The 11,880-nt window shown below is 40.6% G+C and overlaps 1 protein-coding gene across 1 annotated transcript; it reads left to right on the forward strand.

Annotated features, from left to right (window-relative positions):
• The first annotated feature begins 5,533 nt into the window (after positions 1-5,533).
• Positions 5,534-6,211, forward strand: LOC146004470 (protein GVQW3-like). Its single transcript, XM_083143326.1, has one exon. It carries the CDS (start codon positions 5,534-5,536, stop codon positions 6,209-6,211), a length of 678 nt encoding a protein of 225 aa, XP_082999452.1.
• Positions 6,212-11,880: the final 5,669 nt, after the last annotated feature.

Here is an 11,880-nt window from a genome sequence, read left to right on the forward strand (position 1 = left end):
TAATCGCGCGTCGTGCTTGTGTTTTGTCGATTTTCATTCGTTATGCAGTGTTTCAACCTTCGGACCCCAAGAAATACCCGTGAACAAAGCTCATCTGATCCAATTTTTTTTAATATATATATAACTTTTTCGCATTGTTTTACGAAGAAATTGTAATGTTTCGTGGCGCTATCCGTGAATGGTTTTTGGGGCTATCCGGCCCGGAATCGGTGGGAAATTTAAACTAAAAAAATATTTTCGTTTGAAATTTTTGAGTCCAAATTTTCCACCGATCCCGGGCTATGCCCCTGGGGTAATTGACCTACCGCCCCCTACCGCTACCGCTGCCCCGCCTCCGCTCCGCTCCGACTACCCGACTTTCTCTATAGAGTCCGTGTTAAAGGCATGTTAGAAATTGGCCGGAGTCACCTGCCCCCAAATGAGCCCCAAACTTTTAAATTAGAAGAAATCCGTTTCCAGGATACGGAAAACTTAACCTGAATTTCACCACGCATCCACTACACGTCATATTAGGCATATACCCACAGCCCATTCTTTCTAACGAGTAGCTTACATTCACTGCCACATTTTCGACATTCCTTTCCTTTCTTCACGATCCCGTGGTCATTTAAATTAAAAAATCCAGTGGATCTTCCACACCCGGTACGAATTTCACCACGCATCCACGACACGTCATGTTTCTAACTTTCGTTGCAAACACAGACAGTTCGAAACACTGGATATCCAATGAACATGAACAAAACACAATCACGACACGTGATGATGTACGAAGATGTACGCGCCAAAGGCTATTGTCCGTCGGAGAATTAGTTTTCAACAAAGAACATGAATTTCTCCTATCATACATTCCCACATCACATAAAACACCTTCCCGATGTTAGACAATGCTACAGGAACTTATTACGGTAAGTAGTTTCTTCTGTAGAAATGAAGAAATCTGTCCGAACAATAGTAAACTAAAGTCCTCCTCTGAACTGCGGGTAGATGATCACTTGCTTCGGATGGGTCACTCTGACAGCTCCACTTAACTGACAAGGTTGAAGAAATTTAACAAAAACATGGAGGGAATCTTCTTTTTCTTGAAATCATGTTTCACGCACTGACAATAGTCAAGAACAGATTCTCAACTCACATATCACTAACAAGTTTGAAGCTTGAAAACTTTTATTGATATTATTTTACAATCCACAAACCGTGCACACGGAGATAATTGTTATACGCCTGCTATAGAGTGTCTCATCGGGAAGTATGGTGAATCTACAATGTAGAATTTCTTAAAAAAGCAAGAAATCTTGGGGGTCCGGACCCCATGGACCCAGCCCCTGAATACGCCATTGTTCGCTCCCTTCTTTTTCTCACTCCCTTTTGTCTTTCCCCTCATCTTTCTCTTTGCCTTCCCCCTCTACTTACTTATTACTAGAGCCCGGAAGTTTGGCAAAATGCCTCTTTTTATCTACTGCATATATTGATAAAATTTTTCCGGATATACATTTCTTATGTTGTTTCGAATGTTTTGGAAGCCTTTTCATTTTGCCTATTTTGCCTATTTGGGACCCCACTTCCTATTTTTAATTATAATGCCTTTTTTTTGCCTTTTTCAATGAAATTAGACATTTTTTAAAAAAAAATGTGTATTTAAATTATTTTTCTCCCAAAAAACGTTGTTGGCATTTATTTTTCTTCCGTTTATTATGTGAATAATTTTCGCCTTAGTTAAGTAGTATTGAACTCACGCATGTTTCAACATTGCTGAAGGAGAAAAGTGTGAGAAAAAAGTATTTCATGCTGAGTCAGGATATTGCCTTTCAGTTAACATTTCTTGTGCATTATTGACTGCTGAAGTGGACAGGTTGATTTCGAACACAAAGAAAATATTTCTGAAATCTCCCTCTCGAACCCGAAAATTTCAGGAAGTTGCGATTGAGCTTAGTTTACCTCAGCAACCAGTCTTGACGAGATAGGGAACCTGGATATCAGCAGCTATATATTATGCTAACAACCTTGAAAAAATCAGTGAGGTGATCGATGCTCTTCCAGAAAATAAAGCGGCTTCAATTCGTGAAGTGAAAAAACTCCTGTGCTATTCAAGTTTACTTTTTCACATTATGGTGCATTGCCAGAGACAATTACAATTATAGCATCCATGAAAATCTTCGAGGAATCTATGCAGCAGATGATGGAAGTGCCAGGAGAAAAGGGGTCAGCTGTTGCGGAAAAGTGCTAACGGGTAGGGAGTGCAAATGAGGACTTGAAACAATTGAAAACAATTTGTGATATTCTAAAAGGTGAAAATGCTGTTACCAAAATGAGTCCAGCTACATTAGCTTGTTATATGTATGCTCCAATAACTTCTGTCGAAGTAGAAAGATCATTTTCTATTATGAAAAACATTCTCTCTGACAGACGACTATCAATGAATGTTGAGAACTTAAAAAGCACCTTGTAGTTATGTGCAATCAAGACGGAGAAAATTGAAATGCTCTTCCCAATGTAGATTTTAACATTTTGCCAGAAATTATAGATAAAAGTAAGCGACTTCTAAATGTGCCTTTTTTCGGTTTATTTTGCCTTTTTTTCATTTTTAGTGCCTATTTACCACATTATAAATGCCTTTTTGCCTGCCTATTTTAACGAAAATAAATGCCTGAACTTCCGGGCTCTACTTATTACCTTACCTATTTTCATATTTCCTTTCCCTACGTTTCTCATTTCCTTCACCATATTTTTCTGTCCCCTTCCTCTAGCTCTCCCTTTACCCTCCGTGACTTTCTTTTCCCCTTCACTTCTCTTTCTCTCCCTATCGCCTCTCTTTTTAAGTCTCCACCAAGGATCTCGGGTGCGAATCCTGGCCTGGGCATAGGTGTTCTCTGTGTCCCTTCATCAATTTCATTATCATCCTCATCTTCGCGATTAGCCAAAAGTGGTAGAAAAGCGAAGTAAAATAAACTAAATCGAGATGTTTTCCTGAAATTTGTTATTTTAGTTTGTCCAACAATTTTCATTTTTGTTTTGTAGTAGAAATGTTGTGATAAATTTCAATTTTCTATGTTTAAAATGCAACATGCTAATGAAAATCAGCTTTTATTTAGTGATGTTTGGCCTTAAGAAACTTCAATATTTCTATCTAGTGGTTGACAATTAATTTCAACCTAATTTATATTATAACACCATTAAGCCTTGTTTGCATGATATGAAAGACTCAATATGCTGACCAAGGCAGAAATTTATTTTATTATAAAACATAAACTAAACGTAACGTTTCAACCTTCTAGCAATGTCTTCTTCAGATTCTGCACCAAGTACAAATGTAACAAGGTACAAAACAGGACGATATATATACCACATTCTAGATGGAAGAAAATATGTTTAGCCTTTTAGGTGAAAGTACACTTGACAAGGGAAAGCCACCTGCTAGAATGTTCCAGAAAAAACTTTCTAATAGTCTGGAGGCGAGTAATGTTTGTTTATATATATATCGTCCTGTTTTGTACCTTGTTATATTTGTACTTGGTGCAGAGTCTGAAGAAGACCTTGCGAGAAGGTTGAAACGTTACGTTTAGTTTATGTTTTATAATAAAATAAATTTCTGCCTTGGTCAGCATATTGAGTTTTTCTAATTTATATTTTCAACAAGTCTTGACAAAATTGAACTATTACTCTTTATGATTATGCCATAATTGATTTTATCATTTTCAAGGATACATATTAATTAAACCATAAAGTTAGAAATTAGGAAGGCATTTTACGACTGAAATTGTTGAGATTGCGTCGTCGAATTTTTTTTAAAAAATAATTTATCATGAAGATTGAGAGCCACGAGCTTATACTCCCATCTGGAGAAACGTTTTGAAAATAGCACTGGCTTTTGAAATAATATAAGACATGTCCTCCTCACTGAAGATATTAACCCCTTCACAAAGTTCGAGAGATATGAAACCACAGGCAACTGATCTGTGGTTCATCGCAAGATTAAAGAGACCGCCCGCCCTCTTTCTACTAGGTTCCGAGAGACCCTGCACAACATTCAACATTCTCCAAACGCTTAGTCACGGTCCGCTGGCCTTCGTGTGGGGGAGAGGAGAGAAATCGGTGATTGAGAGCTCTGGGGCGGACGGTTATGTCCAGTTGCCGGGGTCATTCGTTAGCGAGCCTAGACACATGTCAATCCTACGTCACGTCATGCAGGACAGATCGTCCGTGCCGGCGGGAGGGCAGATAGCGGAAGCCCTTTCATTTGAATTAAAGCGGTTTTTACCGGTTTGCTGCATACAGGGAAGTGCATAACTTCCTCGAATGAGAGAACGAAGCCAGGAGCCTAAGTGTGTCAAAGAAGAGGAGGAAAAACGTGGAAAAGAAAGCGACAGGGGGAGGGAACAGAAAGTAGGACTAGAAATGAAGAGATGGAGGCGAGAGAAAATGAAGAGGACGAAGGGGCAGGAGGAAAGAGTAAGAACAAGAGAAGGATGAGGGGGCAGAGGGAGGAGTGGATGGAAATGGAAAGGTAGAAAAATGGAAGAGAGAAACAGAAAGAATAAGAAAAAGAGTTAGAGGGGAGGGAAGAGAAAGCGGGATTAAAGATGATCAATCCATAGGCAAGAGAGGCGGAGGGAAACAAAAAGATGAAGGAGGATAGAGAAAGGAAAGAGTAATTGCAAAAGACAGAGATGATGGGACAGGGAAAGAAGGGGAGGGAAATGGAAAGATAGAAAGAAAAAGAAAAGGAAAAGAGAGAAAGAGAACGATAGAAATGAAGGCGAGAGAGGATGGAAGAGAAAGGACTAGAGATAAAGGGATAACGATACGGAAGAGAGACGGAAGGGGAGCAAGATATCAAAAGAAATGGAATGAGAAAGCAAGAGAAGGTTGAGGGGACAGAGAAAAGAGGAGAGAGAAAGAGAAGAAGATAAAGGAAGAGAGATGGAAAAGAGTGAAGGGGAAAACAAGAATAGATGGATGGAAGAGAGAGAAGAATGCAAGAGAAAGACAGGTGAAGAAAAGAAGGAAGTGAGAGAGGAGGAAAATTTGGCACAAAGGTACATACACCAGTAACACAACAATGCTGGTGAAGCACTTAGGTACTTCAAAATAAAAAAGTTCCTGTCATAAAGTAACCTACTGAGAGATGCATCAGCTATAATTTCCTCTTGCGTACGTCCGAAGCTGCCATTGAAAAGGAAGCATGTACAAATACAAATGCATCAATTTAACCTCCAAATGTACTTCTAGTCCATTTGATGCATTTAGAGTCTAGGGTTAGAATGTGTACGATCGTAAAATTATTTTCGCTAGAAGGCCGTGAAATATGTTCTGATATTTGAAAATATATATATATATTTGTTAATACCTCACACATGCGAGGGTTGTTCGGAAAGTTCTAAGAATCGGTCAGAGATGGCGTTGCAATCGGAACAAGGCATGTGCATTAGAATGCCACATCTGTTCGGAACGTGCAGGGAAAATTTCATCGCCACTCTTTCAATAGTCTGGTTTCCATAGGCACGTGATGGAACAAAAGTGCAAGTGACGTGACAACATGGAACAAATGGAAGTTCGTGTGGTCATCAAGTTTCTGGTGAAGAAGGAATTAAACGCGACACCCCGTATTGGACACAGTGTTGGTAGACTCCGTTCCATCATTTGTGCCAATGTTAGCAAGTGGACGACGCTGTTGAAGCTTGGACGGGACAGCGTTGAAGATGACCCCAGCTGTGGACGTCCGCCAACCGCCATCACACCAGAAACAATCGATAAAGTCCATGATATGGTGCTGGCTGACCGAGGATTGAAAGTGCGGGAGATAGCTCATGAAGTAGGCATCTCAGTGGACCGAGTACACCACATTCTCACTGAAGAGTTGGGCATGAGAAAGCTTTCGGCGAGATGGGTGCCGCGCCTGCTCACACCGGAGCGAAAACGCGTTCGCGCAGTGACTTCCACGGAATGTTTTGCGCTTTTCCAGAGGAATGCTCAAGAGTTTCTGCGGCGTTACGTCACTATGGACGAAACTTGGGTTCTTCACTACACGCCTGAGACAAAAGAGCAGTCCAAGCAGTGGAAGCATGCAGATTCCCCGCCACCAAAGAAGTCAAAGGCGGTTGTGACAGGCTATTTTGCAGACCTGGACGAATCCACATATTCTGCTGGTGTCAAGGCATTGGAAGGCCGTTGGCAGAAGTGCATTGACCTTCGAGGAGATTATGTTGAAAAATAAATCCTCAACCACTCTGATATTGTGTTTCTTTCTATCCGATTCTTAGAACTTTCCGAACAGCCCATTGGTCGCTTTGCGCCCATAGTTGCTCATATTTCTTTCCACTTCATGGACAGAATGTGTGTCTCCTTGAGTTGTTAGTTGAGAAGGCAACCAAAGTAATTCAGATAATCTGCAGTAACTGAAATCGGGAATAGCGTCCGACAGAAGGAAAATTCCGTCACTTCAGCTTCCGGAGAAGAAAAATGTATTTCTTCCCTCAGTATTTTTAGCGAATGAAGTGTACTAACTAACTAACTCTCTAACCTTCTGAAACCCGAAGGTTTATGGCTGCAGCTGTCCTTCTCGTGGGCAAGATCAATCCAATCTTTGCTATCCTTACCGATTTTCTTTAGGTTCATCTCAACGTTATCCCTCCATCTTCGTCTTGGCCTTCCTACATCTCTCTCTTCCTCTTCTCCTTTCTCTTTGGCTTCCTTCCATTTCTCTCTCCCATTGTTCTCTCTTCATCTCTAGTCCCACTTTCTCTTCCCTCCCCTCTAGCTTTCTTTTTCACAGCTCTCTATCTTTTCTCTTTCCCATCTCTCTTCCATCTCTATTTCTTTTTCTTTCCCTCCCCTTCTTTCTCTAACCCCTCACCTCTGTCTTTTATTATTACTCTCTTCCCCTGTCTTTTTCTCCCCTCCGCCTCTCTTCCCTATCGTTTTATCTTCATCTTAAATCTACTTTCTCTTCCCTCCCTGTAACTCTTTTCCGTTGTTTGTCTTATTCTTTCTCTGTTCTCTCTTCCAGTACTCTTCCTTTCCAAGCAAGAATCCTGTAAACTCTCCCATTCGTGCTAAATGACCTGCCTATCTAAGTCTTCTTGATTAAATTATTATTACAATATCTGACATGAATAAGTGTTGAAGAAAAAATTGATCGCAAGCCACTTTGAAGTCCGTTACTATTGCAGTAACTTAATTGAGATTCTTCATCTCCAAAATTGCAAAAGTAAGGAGTTACTGGTGCGAGATAACACGAAAGAAGATTGCAACTTAAAATGCAGGTGACAGAGAGTGAAATTAGCAATTTTGCTTCCTCGCTCGGCTCTTTGTTTTCGCTCCATTTCCTCTGAAGCAGAGTTTTTTTTGGAGAAGGAGGAGAGCAGATGTTTACCCGTCTCTTCCTTCCTGGAGCGGCAGGGATTGAGGCATTACTCCTGGGAGACAGTGGCTGGTGTTTTCAGGCCGGAAATCCCTTCCAGCTTCCCTCGCGAATCTTGATGCAAGATGTGGAAGATTTATTGGAAAGCTGGAGATGTCCCTGGAAGGTTGGCTGGAGGATCTACTTATGTTACCAGGCGATGCGAATGACAGCTTCCGAAAACAGAAGGCGAGAAGGGCGTAAACTTAGGGTGTGGAGCTATTGACAATCGCCTCGGTGAAAACAAACGTTACAGCTTCACCCCCCTTTCTCCCTGCCTGAAATTCAAGGGGAAATTGTGGAGGAGTTTGTCCCATGAGTCAGTGGAGGGTCAATAAACAAGCAGATTGATGTTTATTGTCTTCATTCAGCTTGTAAAGGGCGCTCGTGTCCAAGCGCGTGTAGCGTTAATCTTCAAGGCAGTCGGGGAGCCTGACGACCTACTGCGCATGGGTGGGAGGAGCATTCCTTGCGACGTCAAGTGGAGGATGCGCAGTGACGTGCGCCGTGGTCTACGGCGCCTGCGCTGTGGAAATAAAAGCTGCAAGTAGGAATATCACTGTTATTATTTATTCTGGGATTAAATTGGATACATTTTGAGAGCTGTCACTGGAATTTAAGAAGCAAGGCCGCTCATAGTTGGCGGAGCAAAGCCGTGCGCGCTGCTGCAAACAGCTGGTACGTGCGCTCACTTCCACTCTCATGGGTTCATTGGTCGAGACCTCTCGAGTCGCTACTCGTTCAAGACTTGATTTTGTTCGCTCGCATCGAAAATCAACCTATTTGGATAGTTTTCGATTTGAAATTAAAAATGTCTCTCGACAGTGTGAAATTCAGGGTTGTTAAAAGTCCAGGGCCCATAAATTTTAATGGGTTCCGCTACAGGACCGGAACTTTTTTCTCGCACAATTTAAATTCGGTCCAAGTTGCGTATTGTTACATTGAAAAAAGGTTCCTGGACCGAATTTTAATTGTTCCTGAAAAAAGGTTCCTGACCCATATTTAAATTGATGCGGGAAAAAGTTCCTGGACCGAATTGAAATTCTTCCGCAAAAAAAAAAATGTTCCTGGACCGAATTGAAATTCTTCCCTAAAAAAAAGTTCCTGGACCGAATTCAAATTCATTCTGGTAAAATGGTTCCTGGACCGAATAGAAATTCATTCAGGAAAAAAGGTTCCTTGACAATTGAAATTCATTCAGGAAAAAAAGGTTCCTGGACCGTATTTAAATTGATGCGGGAAAAAGTTCTTGGACCGAATTGAAATTCTTCCGCAAAAAAAAAATGTTCCTGGACCGAATTGAAATTCTTCCCTAAAAAAAAGTTCCTGGACCGAATTCAAATTCATTCTGGTAAAATGGTTCCTGGACTGAATAGAAATTCATTCAGGGAAAAAGGTTCCTTGACAATTGAAATTCATTTAGGAAAAAAAGGTTCCTGGACCGTATTTAAATTGATGCGGGGAAAAGTTCTTGGACCGAATTGAAATTCTTCCGGAAAAAAATGTTCCTGGACCGAATTGAAATTCTTCCGGAAAAAATGTTCCAGGACCGAATTGAAATTCATTCTGGAAAAAAGGTTCCAGGACCGAATTTAAATTCATCCTGAAAAAATGTTCCTGGACCGTATTAAAATTCGTCCTGAAAAAATGTTCCTGGACCGTATTAAAATTCATTCAGAAAAAATGTTCCTGGACCGAATTGAAATTCCTCCGGAAAGAAATGTTCCTGGACCGAATTGAAATTCTTCCGCAAAAAATGTTCCTGGACCGAATTAAAATTTATTCTGGAAAAAAGTTCCTGGACTGAATTTAAATTCATCCTGCAAAAGTGTTCCTGGACCGAATTGAAATTCTTCCTTAAAAAAGTTCCTGGACCGAATTCAAATTCATTCTGGTAAAATGGTTCCTGGACCGAATAGAAATTCATTCAGGATAAAATGTTCCTGGACCGAATTGAAATTCATTCAGGAAAAAAGGTTCCTGGACCGTATTTAAATTCATCCGGAAAGAAATGTTCCTGGACCGAAATTAAATACTTTACAAATACAAAGGTTCTCTACTGTCCATAACCCATTTACGCTTGCTGATTTTCTCTCCTGGACCTTTACCAACCCTGGTGAAATTAGCCTGCCCAATTCTCTTAGTATTTTCCATGTGTTTCCTGAACTAACGAGATATTTGTGAGAACGAACGAGAATCTAACAACGTGTCTGAGTTTGGAGTGGACCAACTTGCACTAATGCAAAGAAATATCTTTGGCCTAACCAGGATCGAACCTGTGGAATACGCGGCATTTTTGCTATTCGATATATCCGTTCAATTATTTTGTCCATTTTGTGTACTCCCATGTTCGATAAGTATCATCCCGCCACTGTTGATTTGTCAGCAGCTTTTGTATAGAAAAACAAAAGTCCTGCAAACAATAACCCGTGTTTTGTTTTCGATGCGTGGAATGCTTCATTCGGGGCTACGCGATGAAATGTTTCTCTCTTTTGTTGCTGAAATGACATTTGTTCCTTGTTAACCCTTCGCCTCGGGACAGATGCTTGCTTATTCCATTTGCGAGTTCACCTGAATAACGCATGCTTTCGTCCTGGAAACTTCTGAACGTGTCCAACCCGAATTTTTGGAATGTTTCTCATACCAACGATTTCCAACCGAACACCGAATTTAGTAAATTGATTGCAAAACCAAAAGTTTATAATTACACGAAAGAATGTTTTGGTTAAATCTACCAAACTCTTTTGCAAAATCCATACGTAATCTGTCGCGGGAATGTGTGGAGCAAGTCCTCTTCGCAAGTAGTGACTTGAGATGGTTCTACCAATGAACGCGTGAGGGAAAGGGATTGTATGGAGGGGCGACGCGGCTGCAGCTACCAAACATTTGCAACAGAGCGAAATGTATTTGATTTCATTAAACCACATCTGTAAGGGGTGACTTATACGCTTATGCACATTGAGATAATTTCTCTACTCTGTGCATCACTTTGCTTGGTCCAATCTTCATTCAAGTACACCCCGCTGACTGCATTTTTTAGGCCAATGAGGCTCTGGCGCCTGAATCTAGCCAGTATGTTTCTCTATGGAGTTGTGTTGTGCTGAGGGTCCCTTTAGAAAGTCAGTTATTTAACTTGGATAAGGATATTTTAGTTCGCAGAGAGACAGTTTGATTTTAGCTATGGTAAGAAGTTTGGCCCCGTATAAGGTGACGTGTGGAAATAGCCTAAGTGCTGACGCAACCACAGTTTTAATTTAAGTCATTCAGTCATTGATTGAAGCACAACTTTTGAGCTTTTTTTTTTTTTTTACGGAAACACATTAGTAGGACTCCAAGTTAACATCAGACGCGGATCCACAGGGAGGGCGATGGGGCAATGGCCCCTCCCAAATTCCTAGGTTAGGTTTTTGTATACATTATATTTGATCTATATATTATTTGCATCTCAGCATTGTGTATATATAAGCTATACTTTCTTTCATTGATGTAAAATATTATGGATATTTTTAACTATTGTAAAACCGAATATCAATTATCATAATAATTATTATTATTTGTTCCTAATTCTGTATTGAGTTCTTCTACTAACGATCAAGGGCTTCCGCAGGATTTTTTCCAGGGAGGGACAAGCAAGGTATTTTTTTTTCAAGGGGGGGCAAACAAGACACATTTTCATCCATAAGAGTGTTGTCCCCTCAAAAAACATTGCTTCAATTTGAATTTATCATGTTCATGCAATAATTAACACATATTCTTGTGGCTGAATTAAAATTATATGTGTGAACTATATAATTTTTGGTTTACTTTTATTTTCCAGGGGGGGGCGTGGCCCCCCTTGCCCCCCCCTTCCGGACGTCCATGCTAACGATCCTAATGCTTTAGGTATATTTTTACATTTTCCTGGCTCAACAGGAGAGACGTGTTTATGTAGACAAGCCATTGTTTCCTCGTTTCCCTAATATTCGTCGTATCTTTATAACGGTAGGCTAATCACGACAATGGAAATAATAATAATAATAATGGAAGAAATGAGTAAATATCCTTTACTTATCCGGGATTCGAACCCAGCATTCCTATTTTTACTCTGTGCACGTTAATCCCTACCGACCACGGAGTAGTGCTATATATTGTTCATATAAAAATTATGTAGCTATATAATGGTTAGAATTTACGTCGCCTCTCCCAAGTTGCTTTCTCGATCCGCCACTGGTTAACATTTACCACTAGGCTATCCTGGAGGCCAGTTCAAGAGCTATAAACTATTAACGACAGCTTCTGTAGACTTCTGAAGATATTTCAGGAGCAAGTTTGGCAAGGACGCGATTCAAAATGGCCTCCAATATTTCAAGGCATTGCTGAGAAGGTGTTTCCGCCCCGCCAAATACCGAAGACTCTCCTCCTCCTGAAAGATGCTGATGCTCTGTAGCCATAAATTTCTATTCCCACTTGAAAAAGGCCAGCGATGACCTTCAGGGCTTTCTTCT

The sequence above is a fragment of the Lepisma saccharinum genome, chromosome 21 (assembly GCF_977018435.1).
Source record: "Lepisma saccharinum chromosome 21, izLepSacc3.1, whole genome shotgun sequence".
In the NCBI taxonomy this organism is placed as follows: domain Eukaryota; kingdom Metazoa; phylum Arthropoda; class Insecta; order Zygentoma; family Lepismatidae; genus Lepisma; species Lepisma saccharinum.

Coding starts and splice junctions, on each gene's coding strand:
- LOC146004470 (XM_083143326.1), top strand. CDS start 5,534: ATGGAACAAATGGAAGTTCGTGTGGTCATCAAGTTTCTGGTGAAGAAG.